Raw genomic sequence first — 18,363 nt, 5'->3', positions numbered from 1 at the left:
TAAGTGTAAAAATATTGGGAAATTTTTGGAAATCATTGAAGTTTAATCACACCATTGAGGTTTTCCTTTCACCATGAATGGATAGCCACACCACCAATGAAAAGTTGAAGATATACTATACTTCACTGCTGTACATGTATATATATATACTTATGTATCCAAATATGTGCAATAGCTACCCCATAAATTGTGCTGTATATATGTTTCAGGCATTTGAGCTACTAGTAAGAAAAATTTTGGCACGGATGTTCACAGAGGTGTGTATACAGTACTATGTAAGTATAGATTCTATACAATAAGTGATATAATTATGAGCTATGGCTACAAGGTGTATTGCAAGCACATTTACATACACTCTGAGTTGGAGATCAGAGCAAAATTACCATTGATAAACCCCGAACTGTATAAACTTCTGAATACCAAGGTCATGGGGTATATTTGTAGCATAGTGTGTGGGCAGATCAAAGGCTGCTGCTGTTGTTACAAATCAGCTGTAAACCGGTTTACAAGTAATTGTAACATGGCTAAGTACCTCCTTTTTGGTCACACAGTTTGGCCACTAATCATACAGTACGATGGTACTGTATAGTAGGGACCACAAAGGTTTTGGTGTGGTCCATGAAAAACACTCAAAAACCAGCCTCACTTTTCCCTGATGACAAAGTAGTATTGGTTAAGTCATACTAACCCCCAAAAAAGCCTTCAGATCAGCCTGAAATGCTTTCAACAGGTTGCTATGAAATTTTAAAAATATAATTTTCTAGTCACTGACTGACTAATTCCTTCAGACAAGTGTAACTTGATAATGACTAAGGTTATTGGCTTGATTTTTTCACTTTTTGATGTTGCTTCAGCCGGACACATGCTTTTTGTATACCGCAGTATGTACAATGCATTCTTCATGGACTTACCAGTATCTTCCTTCGTGTCCCATTTTGCTGATAGCAAAAGGTGTCAATTTGGTGGTAGTACTGGATGGCTTCTCTTCTTAAAAGAAATTGTCCGTATTTCTTCATAGTGGCTACGTTGATTGCAGAGGTGATTTTCAAACAGTTCTTGGTTCATAATGCTGTGTAACGGGTTGAACGTAGCTGACAACGAAGCATAATGGATACTTCACTTTTCAGACAATGATTTATCAATAGCTGGGGCACACAGCAACATTTCTTTCTTTTGATGTGGTATGCGTGGGTTCATCAGTCATAATAATTTTATTTACAAGAAATGTTAACAAACAAAAAGTTTGGAATTTTCACCTAGAGTAAGGACCATAGCACATCGATAAAATATTGAAACAAGCTAGAGGAGCGCACAATATTAAATCACAGTAAAACAGTAATATTCCTACTGTTCATTTCCATTATGGTATTATGAGCACAGTAGGGATATAACATTTCTTATAGTTTTACTGTTATTCAATATTGTGCACTACTCCAGCTTGTTTCGGTACTTTTTATCAATGTACTATGGTCCCTATACTCTAGTGAAAATTCCAAATTTTTTGTGTACTTGTTAGTTCAAAGACATCAAATGAAACCATACACCAGACCAACACAGGAGGTCACAATACAAGGGTATGAATTTGGCTAATGCATCAAGGAGATGAATTGCTCTGGAATGAATGAACACATAGCACTCCACTCATCTGAATGAATGGGAAGCAGTGCAACCACTGAGCTGAGTCGGTATTTGTATACCACATGTTCATTTGCCAATAATATATAAGCTAAGCAAGACTACATGTATTATAACGCTGCACCACTCAACAATGAATATCAGACACTTTAGCTACACCCATCTATTTAGTTATTATTTATTATTACTGGGCAGGCAGCTCAGCTGATATATATGCCCAAGAGAAAAAGTTTACAAAGATTTGCATGTCTTAGCAGTACCATGACTGGAGTAATTGGCATTGATATACCCCCCACACTCGTGCATGGGAAACACGCTACCAATGAAGAAACTAGCTAGCAATGAATTAACTAACCATCAATACAGTAATTAGTAAGTCAAATTGTTCCTTGTACATAGCGTTAAGCGATACCCTTGCCTTCTCGTTCCTTTCGTGTTACAAATGGGTGCCTTTGATCTGCAAATGTCCCATATCACAAATCAGTTAGAACACATTCATTTGGCTTGTATCTGATTTGTAAACAACTCCACCCTCGGGCCTGCAGCCCTTGGGTGTCATGTTTTCAAATTAGATACAAACCTCATGGGTGTGTTACAACTATAACATATAAGTAAAGTGCACCAAAGTAGTTATGATTCATTATGATAAACCAAAATAGCCAAGCTGTGAAAAAAGAGTGCAGCCCCCAAAAAGGCCAGAATGAAAAAGATGTGAAATCCAAGGTGGCAGCCAAGAAATGGCTGTGATGATAGGTTAATGGCAAAAATTTCAATTACGACAATTCAGGTGAATTTGCGTTGCCTCCTCCACTAGGATTCAGTACCAAATTCACCTAAATTGTCATAATTAAAAATTTTGCCGTTAACCTACCATCACAGCCATTTCTTGGCCACCACCTTGGATTTCACATCTTTTTTCATCCTGGCCTCTTTGGTGGTCGCACTCTTTTTTAACAGCTTGGCTGTTTTGGTTTAGATATCACTTCTTTTTGTATTGCAAGCCACAAAGCCAGCCATTAACTGGTTTTGGTGCTTTCTTCTAACCTGTTTTTTTTTTCTTTTCTGCAGGAATTGTGGAACAAAGGAAGAAATGTTGTGTACAGTTTTTTGTCTGGTTAAAAATATTGTATATTTAACAATGAAAGATAATCATACTGTAGGTAATAAGGTGACTTCTTATACATAACTGAACTGCAACTGAAACTCCCATTGTTTGTAGCTGAATTCTTTTCAGAGTGACTTGTTTCTAGCTGAACTCTCTACATGGTGATTTGTTTCCAACACATATTTCTACAGGGTGATTTATTTGTAGCTGATCCCTATAAGGTAACCTGTATCTAGCTGGTATATCTACAAGGTGATCTTGTTTGTAGTTGATCTCTCTACAGGGTGATTTGTTTGTAGCTGAACTGTCTCTCTACACAATAGTTTCTTTGTAGCTGAACTCTCTACAAGGTAACTTCTTCTAGCCGATCTTTCTACAGGGTGACTTGTTTGTACCTGAACTCTCTACATGATGGCTTCTTTGTACAGTGTAGCTAAACTCTATACAGGGTGATGTGGTTGTAGCTGAACTCTCTACAGGGTGATTTGTTTGTAGCTGAACTCTCTACAGGATGGTTTCTTTGTAGCTGAACTCTCTGCAAGATGATTTCTTCTAGCTGATCTCTCTACAATGTAACTTCTTGTAGCTGATCTCTCTACTGGGTGACTTGTGTCTTGTTGTACACACTACAAGGTGATTTGTTTGTAGCTGAATACTCTACAGGGTGATTTTTTGTAGCCTAACTCTCTGCAGTGTGATTTGTTTGTAGCTGAACTCTCTATAGGATGGTTTCTTTGTAGCTGATGTCGCTACAGGTGACTTGTTTCTAGCTAATCTCTTCACAGGATGGTTTCTTTGTAGCTAGACTCTCTACAGGGTGATTTTTTTCTAGCTGAATTCTCTCTAGGGTGATCACTTCACAGCTGAACCCTCTACAAGGTGGCTTCTTCTATCTGATCTCTCTACAGTGTGATTTGTTTGTCCCTACAAGGTGACATTTCTAGCTGAGCTCTCTCTTATTTCTAGCTGATCTCTCTACAGAGTAACTTGTTAGTAAAGCTGAAGTCTTTACATGGTAGGTTTTGGTTGTTAAACTCTCTACATGTAGACTTGTTTGTAGCAGAACTTTTACAGAGTGAATTGTTTGTAGCTGAACTTTCTACAGGGTGCATGACTTGTTTATAGCTGAACTCTCTTTAGTGTGACTTGTAATGTTCTGAATCACTACAGCAATATATTTGTAGCTGAACTCTCTATAGGGTGACTTGTTTCTTGCTGAACTGTCTATAAAATTAAATGTTTGCAGGTGAACTCCCTACAGAATAACTTTTAATGTAATAGAATTCTATAATGGAGTAAGTAAATTAGCTGAATGCTCTATTAGGGTGACTGTTCTATTAGAGTATCTCAATCTTGCATTTGCTACACGGAGTTGGCTTTCGAATCATAACTCAGTGGTTTGTAATCCAATTCTTCTGTACCACTGCAAGGACTTTCTATGAAGATCATTCCAGCTATACACTTACTTTCAGCTCATTGCTCTAAGCGGTTTGCCTAGTAGGTGTAAAAACTAATACTTTTTTATTCATAAAAATCGACCGCGTAATTGTGACACAGGTTAGGTTTTGTGTCATATCTCCATGGTCTTTATCTCGATTCCTTTCAAACCAAAAGGCGCTCCTACAGTGGTTACTCCATCTACATAGCAATTTTCAACTCATTCCATGAAGCAGTTTACCCTGTAGGCGTGACAACAAATCGATCTTGTTTTACGCGAATAATCAGTAATAACTTCCGAACCATTCATCAGGTTTGCACCACATTTGATGCTAGGATCCGCCTTTGGGCTCCCTTTCTGTGTGCCTAATGTCAAGGCGATTGGAGTACGCGTTTGCATTTTATAGCAATTTTTGCAAGTGTGCAAAAACACGAAGAAGAAAACGAAGAAAAAAATCGAAAATTTGGCAGCTTGTATCTCAGAAATGGCTGGTGCGATTTTCTTCAAATTTGGTATGTAGACTCCCCTGGCTGGCGGACAACCTTTCTGTAACAAATTTGGTTCCAATCGGATAAGGGATCACCGAGATACAAAAGTGCGAAAAGGACGTTTTCTTTCTGTCAATATACCCATGGTGTGGCGCGCCGGCTTCTTGGGCCACACGACACACTATCGTGTGTCTTGATACTATCATTATGCACACAAACTAACTTAACAAATTAATTAAGTAACCCACATGTATTTCACTATGTTTTGGCAAGATAAACCTCCTTTATGCACTATCACAATTGAAGGAGACTCCCAATCAATTCACTTTGACGACAGCCTACAATCGATTGTGGCATTAGTAAACATATTCCTGTGATATCCATAGGAGATGTCCACTCATATTTTAGTTGGTTCATGTTTTCTTGAGCTGTCCGGCATGACATCCTAATAACTCTTGTTATTTGGGCCAGTTTCCCAAACCCTTTAAATACCAGAACTGTATATGTATCAAAAAAAGCACTTTGATACGAAAAAGAACAAGTGAGTTATGAGAAATTGAAAATATCCAATACATTATATATGGATGCTTCAGATGTACAAACATGTTTACAGCATTAAAACATATACCTGTTCCAGTACAAAACTACTGGGAGCGAATATTATGTTAGATATTAGCATTTTGGCAGGGACTCAGGTGAAGGCGAACCCACTATAGCAAATGTAGCAACAGTGTTATTGATGTGGGCCATTAACCTGTACTGGATGGGTGAATGATCATACTAGCATGGGTGATTGCCCACAGTGGGCTGTTAGCCTACAAATAGTCATGGTACACATTAATCTGTCATGTGCCCATGAGGCATGACAATATATACACTGTATTTATATACTAGTATATTTTAAAATGTACCACTTTCACCTCAAATCAAATGAAAGCCAGTGCATATATATCACATATCGCACTGACTCAAAATGTTAAAGAGATATACGTACTGCTACCAGTGCGTATATCTCGTTAACTTGAGACATTGCACACCTAATAGGAATGCACAATATCATGATATCCGAAATCTGATATCCAGAAATCATCAGATTTCTTTGATGTTATCTTCTTCTCTTATATAGGGAATCAAGAAAGCTGTGATTGTGGGATTCAATTTTAATACATCAACAGTAGTTTGTTTTTTACTTTTGTAAATGTAGCAATTAAAGTGACATAATTAACACTAGTCTCTTAAAATTGCTATATGTGACTGTCTCTGGGAAATCGCCCATTCAAAAGTATCGAGAAACGTCGGTTTTAAATATTCAGAGTATTGTAAATGGCCAGTGGTGGTAGCTATGCATACCAAATTTTCACATGTTTTACAGCAATTTCTTACCTTCCAGATTATCCACTGAAGAAGTAGCCAACAGCTAAGTTTCCTGCCATTTTAGATAGGTTTTAAACTGAGGTTGTCTGTATCAGACGAGCTCCAGAAGGGTGGGGGGTGGGGGCCCTGGAAGGCGGGTAAGATGGTGTTCAAAAATGGAAAAGAATGTGTTGGGATGAATTAGGCCAAGTTATGGGCCATTCAGGGCTAAGAACTGGCTAAAATGAAAGGAAAGTTACAGCACAAGTCATTGTCCAACACCACAGAGCTGCACAGCCACACACAACCATCTCCTGGTTGGCCAGGGCCCCATCAAGACTCCAGACCACTCGTACAGCACACCACTGTGCTTTTAAAAAGCAACCAGCAAAAGCAGACCACTTTACTCTGGTCGACTTTGACAGTGAAATTTGATAGTGCATTCATTAAGCATTGTGTTTGTGTGAAAAAATCAAACTTCCTGTCTTGAGCGATACAAACGGTTCTCGCAGATCCAGTCACATATTACCAAATATGAAATCAAACTATTGTTTGATATTATTAAAATGAATCCCACAATCACAGTTTGTTTAGCAAAATTCAATCCCACAATCACAGCTTACTTGGTTCCCTATATAAGAGAAGGATATAGCAACTAAAGATTTTGCCAATTAGGTGGGTCTACATGTTAAAGTAGAACACATTAGTTATACCATGGGCACTCGTGCTTTGGCTGTATATACGCACTCGGGCCTATGGCCCTCGTGCTTGTGCATATATATCAGGCAAAGCACTCGTGCCCATGGTATAACTATTACTTATTAATTTAAAAATAAAGTAGGGATCCAAGCGATAAAAGTAGTGAAGCAAGAGATGAATGATAGTATTGCAGCATAGCTTGGTGGGAAAATCCCTACAATGGCATGTTATAACAATGGTTTTGTTCAATGCCAAAGTACAGTAGGAATTTTCCCACCAAGCTATGCTGTAATGCCATCATTCATCTCTTGTTTTGCTACTTGTTATTACTTGGGTCCCTACTTCATTTTAAAATTAATAATATAATAGTTTGTTTGGTCTTTTTTTGTTATAACATGCAGCTATACACATGTGACTGTTCTATGTTGCTGTATTAGAGTATCTCAAGTCCAGCCTTTCCTACTGGGAATGTGTCGCTATTTCATTGTGCTAGTATACAGATAGGCCAATAATATCGGAGTGTGTCATCATGAGAGGTATGGTCTCGGTGCTCAATTGTTATTGATCAACCAGAACATGTTAATCAATTAATAGGCATGGCATTGAACCTATCATGAAGTTACAGGTATCTACTGAGTGTAAGCACTTCAATACGTTTGCGGTGTCTATTAAATATGCTGCTCAAAGAAAGTGTTGATAGGAAAAATTAATGCCTCCATAATTATGGTTTCATTGCATGGAGAAGGATGGAGACTAGCCTGATTGAAGTGGGCACACACTCATCGGAATCCCCAAAAAGGCACATCCCACTGGTGAGTTTGTTATTCTGGCATAAAATGGTGGCTTTGTGCTGTTTTGTTTGGCCTCCAGCCTTGTGACTGTAGTCAGGCGAGTGGGCAGGCAGGCAGGAAGACTAAAATCTGAGGTTTAGTGATTTTTTTAAAATTCTATATCTGGCTGCCTATTAGTGCTTCCTTGCTTTTACTGCTGTATTTGATGTTAGATGGACTAATATTATTCCATATAGGTGATTTTCATCATGTAAAATGTCTCTATGATGATTTTTGAAGGTAGTATTTTAGGCGGCACGCATCATTTTTGGGGGATCCCTACTTAAACAGTACTACTGTACTGTTTGATATATATTGTATGCTTTTGATGTATTACAAGTACTGTGTATATATGTGTATACAGGATGAACCTAAAGTTAGAAAGGCTCTTTCAATGAAGTTGCAAGTGAGTATAATCTAATAGTACACATACAGAATTAATAGATGTGTTATACCCATACAGTATTGTAGTGTGGCATACCCTGTAGGAGGGATCATGAATATGTGTTTTTCTGTCCAAAAATGTTACCCAAAATCTAGCCTCACTTTTCTTTCACGACATTGAGTTAGTCATAATTAAACCCACATATTCCTTCAGAGTAATTGAATTTTGACTGCTTGACTGATGCCTTCAGCCAAGAGACCACAGGTTTGATTTCTTCACTGCTTCATCCTGAGACATGCCTTTTCACCAACCACAAGCAGCAGCAGCAGCTACAATGCATGCATTATGCATGGACTTACCTTTGTAGTTCCTTTATGTCCAGTGGCGTAGCTAGACTTTCAGTGATGGTAGGGCCTAGGTGGGGCACACCCTCGCATCAAGTCCACCCATGCAATTATAAATACACAACATACGAGTCCATCTCACTGCGGACTCTTACACATTTATATAAAAATCTTATTAAAGCGCATGGTTGTGCCTAGCTAGCTAAATATACTGCTACACTGCTGTTTCTGCAGCTAATTTACACTGCAACCTACAGTATGCTATTACTCGATCTTCACGTAATTTTACCTAATTTCTTCTTCCACAGCTCTCATGGATTAACTCTTGATCCAACTTTTAATCGGCTATCAACATATCACACATCACCACTGCAGAATTGGAAATCCACTAAACCATAGCGGGCATTAAAATGAATGTGTAGTAGCACGTGCCTCATCACCTCAATAATAGCCGCGTTAATATCATAGGTCTAATCTCCAACCACTATTAGCATCACCATTCACAACCCTTTTGCAGTGGGCATTAAAAGGAATACTTCACTTATTAAACCTTCTTGCACATCTTTTATCAAGAACACCTCACTCAACACCTGTCATAGTAGTAGTATGTTATCACCTTGACTTGATATAATCACATTGCGTACAGACTCTTTTTACTGATACCTTCCCTCCAACTTGCTCACATTTGAACTCGCGATCATGTTATAGTGGGCATTTAATGGAATTTAAAATATTTTTTTCTGTCTGTTGATGTTAGTAATAGCAAAATAACAAAAACTTGTACCTGCAGCGATGATTTTCATATAAAAAGCTGTGTGGTAGCGTTGTGAGAAATCGCCGCATCGAATCACGTGACTTACAACATGTACTGACGGTGGGGCCTGGAAAGCTGACGGTGGAGCACAGGCCCCAGTGGGCCCCAGTTTAGCTACACCACTGTTTATGTCCCATTCTTTCTCCACTTAATACCACATATAGGTGTGGATTCCAGTAGCTAGCAAGTGTGACTTCACTGCAGCTGGCTATATATCACAAGAATTGTCTGTAATTTCCTTAGTGACTGTAGAGGTGCTTCTTGTACTGTTCTTCATTTGTAATGTTGAATAACAGCCTATTAACAGGTAGAACATACTTGAAAACGAAGCACTTCACTTCTCAGTAATTGACAGTCCAGGTGAGAATTCTGCAGAGGCCTTTCTCATGCTGTTCTTGATTTGTAATACTGCTGTATAACAGGTGGAACATGGTTGAAAACAAAGTGGAATGGCCCATTTATTGATAGTTGGGGTATGTGTTTGTAGAATACGGTATGGACAATCACGTGACTGATCTTATTCTAACTGATGCACAACATACAGTAACTATTATTACAAGCACGCATACACTACTACAGTAGAACCTAAGTTATCCGGACTCTCGGTTAACTGAACCACAGAAATGACTGCTCCATTAGAGTAGTGACTGTTCTATTAGGGTAGTCGAAAATACCAATGTTCCTTATGCTATTTTAAACTTATTTGTACACAGTTTCAGAGATATGGACTTTTCAGACTTATGGACCACTCCTGGTCCCAAGGGGTTTAGATAACTGAGGCTCCACTGTACATACATAATATTAACAAATCTGTTTATAGCTCATGTTACAGTGTTAAGTCACTCAATTGTTTTCATGATATGTCTCTCTCTCTCTCTCTCCGGTCATGTCCAGTGTTATTCTTTCCTTTGATGTGGTATGCATTAGTTTACCAGTCATAAACTATGTTATTGTATAAAAAGCAAGCAAACAAATGTAAGGAAATTTTATGGATCATAGAAATAAAAGCTGATGAAACATGGGAGGTTATTTACACTATACTAGTAGAAATTTAATCCCAACTTCATGCAATCATGGCTATATATATTCTGTATAACTGAAATGGGAAATAAATATCCACTAGTATAGCTTTACATGTAGATGATCTCCCTTGTTTCATTTTTTTTTTTAAATTCTATGATCACTACTCAAATATGTGACCAGATTTGCGAAAAGGGGTGTTCCACACACATCCAATTCTATGAACATGGGAGATCATAACTTTGTGTTCAGTTAACATATATATGTACCTGAAATTTTCACCGTCCATTAAGCTAGGTTGGTACTCACTACTGACCACATTTCAAGTCAATAGCTTTTTCCAATCTTAAGTTATTAACTGTCAAAGTTGGTAAATTGAATGTGTGTGTGGAAGACCCCTTTTCACAAATCCGGTTACATATATAGCCAATTTCTAAGTTTTACTTATGCTTGTACTGATATAGTCTTTTTTCCACTTGTGTAATATTTTTATTCATAGTAAATACAGTGTGACCTCAACAATGTGCTTTGCATACTATATTCCATCCTTGTGACTTTGTAACATAGGAGAATAGTGATAAAATGGTTACTTTGTTCCTGATTCTACAGGTGTTAGCAAAGTGGAATCTAGTTCATATTGCATCATTCTTCACTAGGATTAAAGTTAAACAAGCAAATGTAAAGTATTCAAAAAATTAACATTGCATATAATCACTGTACATGTAGTATTAGCTAAGGATTCTATTATAATAACACATATAATTTCTTCCATTCTGGAGCTCTTAAAACATATTATAAACCAGTGGCATGATCGAGTGTCTGTGACTTGTAAAATTACATGTATGTCATAATCTAAGAGATATACAGTAACTATATACGAGTTATACATTGGCGCACTGTGGTGGCTGTATTTCACTGTAATTGCTCTTATCCTTGTTTGATAGAATTGATAGAGACTTAATTATTATTAGGAAAGGTAATAGTTTAGTACCAGCTGCAGAAAATTTTACTGTTAGTACCTGTAACATTTCCCATGTTGTTATAATCATTGCGATAATGTTTCTACTTTGTAATTCTACAATTAAGAAATGAGGTAGAATTTCTGGTATTTTTCATTCCTTTAGCTACATGTAGACAATAGAAACATTAAAAGTTTAAAGTGAAGAAACCAGTCAGATTTTCGTAGATCTGGTCAGGTATCACTTTTCTGTACTTTAGGTGAACGAGATGAAAGACAAGAAGAGATCACTTCAACAAAACCTCAACAACGCTAAAAAGCAAAATGAATCAATTTCAGTGAGATTTTTGAAACTTTTTGTTACAGGATCAGGAGCTGCTGGAAAAACTAGTTTTGTTAACTTGCTATTAAAAAAGAAGTTCAGCAAAGATCACCACAGTACTAGTGTTGTGCATAGCAGTCACAGAATATCTATCAAAGTTTCTGCTTTTCAAGAATCTCATGAAAAGGTGATGTGGACTGAACTCAGCTCTGATGTTAAAATAAGCCTTCTTCAGTCAGTGTTGCTTCCAACAACCATTACACCACCTTCTTCACCACCTGTTGAAAGGAAGAACCAGACTCAAATCAATGCACCAACTTCACCAACAGATACACTTAACAAGTGCAAAACTTTTATGCAAGAAACCTCCTTTAAACGTCGAGTTGCTGGATTGTTTGCAAAGCCAGTAAAATACTCGAACTTGCACACTTTTCAAAATATAGTAGACTCATCAATAAAATCTCCCACTTTGTTTCCTCAACCAGGAGAAGTAATAAACGTCATCACCTTGTTGGATACTGGAGGTCAGCCACAATATATCCACTTGTTGCCCACAATCAATATTTACCCAACGGTCACATTTGTTGTACATGATTTATCCAAAAGCCTTGATGATCACGTGATGGTAGAGTACAGTCAACATGGCAAGCACGTATTTACACCATATCATTTGAGCTACTCTAACCGGGATATGATCAAGCTATTGATGTCATTTGCCAATGATTCAATAGAAAGATCACCTCCTATAATCTCACATCTAGTTACCACTGCTGCTACAACTAACACCTCTTACATTTGTTTGGTGGGTACTCATGCAGATAAAGTTTCACAAGTACATATGATAAATACAGCAAATGAGTTAGCTGTTACAGTTCGTAAAACACAATGCAAAGCTGCTGTATGGCAAACAGAAGAAGGCAGTGTTCTTTTTTCAGTTAATAACACCACCGCTGGTAATGATGAAAATGAGGATCCTCTAGCAAACACAATTCGAGATAGAATTGAAACTTTAGCAGCAAAGAAAGAAGTTTATGAATTGCCCATAACCTGGGTGTTACTGGAGCTAGAAATACAGCAGGTGTGTTCTGATGCACAAAAGCCCTATATTTTATTTGATGATTGTGTTGCATTGGCCAGAGATACAGGCTTGATTTCAGATAAAGAAGAAGTCACAAGTTTCTTACTATGCCATCATCTATTGGGTGTGTTGATATACTTTGCAGAAGTCCCAGGATTGTGTAATTATGTCATTATAGATCACCAGTGGTGGTTTGATAAACTGAACAGCATCATATGCCTCACCTTCCAGCAAGCTTCTTGCAACCATCAAGCTGTACAGATATTAAAGTATCAAGGACTTTTTTCTAAAAGTCTTCTTCAACATGTTGACTGGAAAGATGACATAAAACAAGAATTCTTTTTGGATTTGCTTGTTCACTTGAATATCATAGCTCCTGTTGGTGCATTAGAAAGAAGCATAGAAGGACAGTATTTTATACCCTTTCTTTTACCTGCTTATAGTTTACAACAATGCAGCGATATTTTGAAAGAATATGGATGCATTCAAGGGCAGCCACTATTAATCCAGTTTCAGTCAAGTCTCCTACCAAGAGGATTATTTTGCTCTCTTATAGTTGAACTGATACATCATTCACCTAAAGGCTGGCATCTGCATTTCTCTCACGAAGAGACATATCACACTTTCAGTAATATGGTTTCATTCAGTTTACCTGATGGTTATTCCTTGTCCTTGCTGGACAAAGTGTCTTATCTTGAAGTACAAATTAGACATTTTGATGATGCTTCTCACTTTTCCATACATTGTCATGTGAAAGTTTACAACCATTTAGTATATGCTCTCACAGAAGTTTGCATTAACTTGAATTTTAATCATGAAAGATTGCAGTATGGCTTTTTGTGTCAGTGTGGTAAAACCACTGCTGAAGGCCATATTGCTGTTTTGCCAGAAACAATTTCTTCTACTACAGTTTACGCTGAGTGTAGTATAAACAGCGTGTTCCGCATGAAATTGAACTCTTCACAGTTGATGTGGTTTTTCCATGAAAGTTATCCAGCAACTGCAGTTGGTAAGTACTTTGAAAAGTTTTGTATAATTATAATTTCATAAGCAAATATTATTAAGGAATTGCTATTCTGTTGATATTTTTCTAAATTATGACAGCAAAATTTGATAGTGTGTTCGTGTAGCTTTGTGTTAGTGGCTGAAAATCAAACTTGCTGTAAGACCAGTTCTCCAAGACTCAGTCATTCAATGTACTGCACTTCATACTATGACATTGCAGTGCATTACCAGAGGAGGTTGGTCACGCGTCATCAAACATCTCGTGATCTCAAAGAAAAGTTCAACCCATTCAACCCCAACACCTCAGTATTGATATGAAGTATTCTGATGCACGAATTAGTATCGATAAATTATGGCTCCCAGCGCCCTTCATTCAGCCACGAAGCATGCTGTGTGGCTTTCTTAGCCAAGAAACAAAGGATAAATCATGAATACTTCCCATGGATGTGACATAAAGGGAATAAAATGCCAACACCTATTTCAAACGCCATTTTTAGTTGTGCAATAATACGCATCAATATGTCATAGGGCTATGACACTTGACCAACCTCCTCTGGTGCATTACAGAATATCTGTTAATGAATTCTATAGTTGGTACGTGATCACCTGAGCCCCTGCCAAATATAATAATATCAAAGAAGTGAACACATGTTCACTCCCAATGTTTTTAAGCATGTTTTCATGTTGTAAACATGTTTGCGTGCCTGAATTGTCCATACTAAATGTATGGGATGTTTTTAAAGTATCATAACTCACTTGTTCTTGCCCATATCAAAGCACTTTTTTGACTATTAATCCTGGCATTTAAAGGACTTCACAGCAATACCAAATGTTAGGGCAGCTGGCCCATGTAACAAGAGTTATTAACAAGAAATGAGTGCTCAGGTGAATGTGAACAGACTTTAGATTAAAGGTAAATATGGCTGCTTAATGGTTATTAACATACAGAATTAAGTGTTCATTTTGCAAAACAAGCAAATTTTAAATAGCCAATTTAATATAATTAGATATCATTGTTTACAGAATACGACTGCACAATTCATTCTTCAAAACACTGCCAGCAAGAGGACCACAAAAAATATAATTAATTATTCATGCATGTCTTATTTTGGACTTCACTTAAAAGCATTAGAATATTTATATATTAAGTGTGTTGTTGTAATGTGATACTGTACTGGTGTGATTAAAATATGTACATATGTTTGGGGATAGACTCACCTGCTGATGTGGCATTGCAAAAAGACCCATCACCTGGCAAGGTACCTGATCAACCAGCTATCGAAAGTATGTAACATGGGCAGTTTGCATACAACATAATTTTTTCCCAGATTGACTGTGTTTAACTTACTTCACATACAGATATATAGCATGCTATTATAATTATGCATCTATTTGTTGTTTTAATAATGTAGGGCCTGCAATGAGGTTACTACATGAGGTGGTGATTCCCAGAATAGCAGCTGACTGGAGTTTGGTGGCTGATTATTTGGAGTATGAGGTGGAGGACAAAAAGTTGATAAGAGAGAAGTGTCACCATAATCCACTGAAATGTTGTGTGGAACTGTTGGAAGATTGGCTAACTAGTGAAAAAGGTGTTTCCCCTAAGTCTTGGTCCAAGTTTATTAAAGTTCTCAGACAGATTAAAACTCTTACTTCAACAACAGAAAAGATTGTTCAAGACTTGGTAAAAGCAGGAGTGTTTGTCTAGCATTTGAAAATGTAAATTAATTAAATGCATTCCCTATCTACATGCACTTACACATACTTCATTATTATGCACCTAATGACAATGTCAGTACAAGCAGCTTAATTATATTTTTAGATACAAGAACATCTTTTAGTGTACAGCACTGTAGCACTCAGGAATAGTTAATTGATACAAGTATTTACATGGACTACAGGGGCGTAGGGAGGGGGGGGTTCCAAGGGGTTCAGGAACCCCCCACCCCCCTGTAAAATTTAGACTTCTGAGTTTACAACAGGACCCTATAAACACACCATTAAGTATGGCAGGATAAAATGAGTGAGTAATGGTGTATGGCACAGCACAACAATTGATAAAACTTGCATTCATCTCTCAGGGAAGGATTTACAGAGGTAACATGAGCCCTCTTGAAAACTTGTTAAAAAAATCGATATACTCTAAGAGCAGTCAGATATATACTCTAAATAGAGCAGTCACGTATACTCTAATAGAACATGCATAAATATCCATAAAGGAATTTCATTTAGTGAGTTTTTCAGACATTCTAACATTTAATAAATGCAAAACTGAGCATGACCTTATACTGCTATAGCTTTGGTGTGCAATATAGAACTCCAATAATTATCACTTGGGCATGTGAAATGAATCCATGCTATGCATATTTGTAGTTATAATGGTTTGATTGTAGGTCATTCCATTTGTATCAGTGGATTCTTGGTTCCTATACCAGTGGAATAACTATCTATGTACGTATGTCTCTATGTATTATGCTGTCTGTTTCCACTAGGTAGCTTTATCTCCCAGGGACACTTATATGCATTATAATTAGCTAATGTACTTTTTTGCATAAAATATAGCAATTTGCTGAGTTTTGATTCATTAAAATATTGAAAGTCTCTCAGCGGCTGGGGGCTGCGCCCCAGATCCCTGCTTCTGGTAATTCAATACTGCTGTTGGAATCCCCCTTCAAAAAATCCTGGCTACGCCCCTGGACTACATTGATTTTAAAATTGGTTAATTGTGCACCAATATAAGTATGTACCCATTTTAAAAGGCAGTTATTGCAATACTAGAGTTTAATTTCCCAAAATACAACAAAACAATCATACAACTAAAAGTCCCACATATACTAAGCTTTTCAATGGTTGTTAGTAGACAGCAAAGTAATTGAAGGATGATCAAAGTTGCTAGCAACAGTAGCAGTAGCACCAATACCAGCAGATAATTGGGCACACTAGTGTTGACATTATTAATTTTTCCTTATCTGTCAGAGTACATGTGTGTGAGTCCCACTTATCATTTGTGATTGTGCCTGTAAACAAAGGGCATGTGCATGGGAACATTATGTTTGCCTGCTCTTTCAAACTTTCATGACCCATAACTTTTTTTTCATACCTTAGTCATGTAATTTGCCCTTGTTAAAATAAACATTAAATGGCTTTAATTTAAAATGCAAGTTACAAAATGTACATATTCTATCTCAGTACTGAGATATAATGTGTTATGTGAAAGGGAGCAATTGTGCCCACAGTCACTATTTTCACAGGCTTGGTCTTACTTGCTCCTTCTTCTGCTGCTTGGATTCTGGTTTCCAATTGCTTAAAACAATTTCTTGGATGAGTGCTATGTCAGTACAGAATAATGGACTTTAAAAGCCCAATTCATCTGAAACAATCATGTGTTTTAGTATTTCAGTACTCTCCTCATGGATACGACAATGAGAACAGCCTAACATTAGGCATTCCAGCACGATTTTTAAATTTTGGAAAAATGGAGTTTTATATAATTAAATGATAAAGTATTGATTGCCAATCTCAGAAACATATAGTTTATTGGGTTGGAATTGGCTACTTCGGCATGCACAGTGCTTTAAAACTGAAAAAGGTACATTTTTCTCTGGGGCTCCCTACATAGAAAAGTGGCATAATTGAATCAGGAAGCCATCTAGCAACCTGAAACTGCAGTTGCTTCTAACTGCAAGTTTGTACATGTAATGAGAGTAATTTCGGGGTCTATTGGATCTCAACAATCTTTGTATGCTTTGTGGTGAGTAAATACTGTATGTTTCACCTACTGCGCTACCCATAGCGGGCATAGGCAAGTGGCTATCTCAAGTAAGTAGCTAAATTAACGATTAAGTTAACAACTTATAAAGGTAAACAACTAAATTGGAGGTGTCACAATGATGCAACAATGGCTATGGAGTTATGAATTCAATTATGGTATTGTTATGCTGACTTTGAAATGGTTTATACTTTTGCGCTGGTGAGTGGTGACACAACCATCAGTAAATGTTGTGTAGCTGAAAATTGCTTACCCGAGTAAAGTAACTACATAATACTTTGACGTAAGCATCATCACCTTCCATCCGATGGCAGTAGGTTTTTTAAAGTTCAAGGTATTCCGCTTGAAAGATTACAAAACGACACAGAACTGATGATGATTACAATTTGTGACTGGGTTTTGGAAAAACGATCCAAATCGCACATTAGAAGTTTCGAGACTAAACGATTTTAAAAGAATTCAAGTCAGTATATATAGCTAACTTTCCAACCGCAAGGATAGCAAGCACGCGTATGAAATTTACACAAAAGATGCATCAATCTAATACCTTTCATACCACTTCCAGTTCTTGTAGCTAGCTGCTTGCAGAGTTTCCCGCCAAATAAGATAAAAAATCTGAGCAGTTGGACGAGCGAAGTAGTTTCACGAGTACTCAGAGATGGAAGGTGGGGTGGGGAGGGCAAGAGATAGACTTCAAAATGGAGGCAGACCACGATTGGAGCCCAGACACGAGATTCAGTACAGGGCTGTGGTGGCTCCTTAGCAGCTAGCTAGGCCTGCCAACTCTCACGGGTTTACCGTGAGTCTCACGGTTTCACTACCCTGCTCAAGGGCAGCAGATCGAATCTCACGGATTTTGAGGCCTGCTAACTCTCACTGTTTCACTAACCTTCGTTGGATAGAATCTCACGGTTTGTAGCGCGAATGTCACGGATTTCAAGTTTAAAAAGTCGAGACCTTTTTTTTTTTTTTTTTTTTTGGTCTCAGCATAGCATCTACCAGTTTTTTTTTACTACACACTGCAATACTACAATAAAGGTACAGAAATCTCAAGATTTTTTTACTTTCCAGGTTGGCAGGCCTGCCTTAGTGGCTGATATGTAGCAAAATCAACAGAAAA

At 37.4% G+C, this 18,363-nt stretch overlaps 1 protein-coding gene across 2 annotated transcripts in view; it reads left to right on the top strand.

The window, feature by feature from the left end:
* The window catches only part of LOC136252257 (uncharacterized), a 36,431-nt gene extending 21,089 nt beyond the window's left edge, over window positions 1-15,342 (top strand). Inside the window, exons 8-13 of one of the 2 annotated variants that reach the window (XM_066044659.1) lie at window positions 210-275; window positions 7,913-7,954; window positions 11,330-12,593; window positions 12,648-13,478; window positions 14,687-14,758; window positions 14,887-15,342. In XM_066044659.1, coding sequence (XP_065900731.1) covers window positions 210-275; window positions 7,913-7,954; window positions 11,330-12,593; window positions 12,648-13,478; window positions 14,687-14,758; window positions 14,887-15,182 — 2,571 coding nt within the window. In that variant the 3' untranslated portion in view covers window positions 15,183-15,342. Of the gene's footprint in view, window positions 1-209; window positions 276-7,346; window positions 7,531-7,912; window positions 7,955-11,329; window positions 13,479-14,686; window positions 14,759-14,886 lie in introns of those variants that run through there. The other variant, XM_066044660.1, reaches the window with a different exon arrangement.
* The last annotated feature ends 3,021 nt before the right edge of the window (window positions 15,343-18,363 follow it).

The sequence above is a fragment of the Dysidea avara genome, chromosome 4, assembly GCF_963678975.1.
Source record: "Dysidea avara chromosome 4, odDysAvar1.4, whole genome shotgun sequence".
NCBI classification, from domain to species: domain Eukaryota; kingdom Metazoa; phylum Porifera; class Demospongiae; order Dictyoceratida; family Dysideidae; genus Dysidea; species Dysidea avara.
The sequence above is the reverse complement of the archived record's forward strand: the minus strand, read 5'-3'. Positions and strand labels throughout refer to the sequence as shown.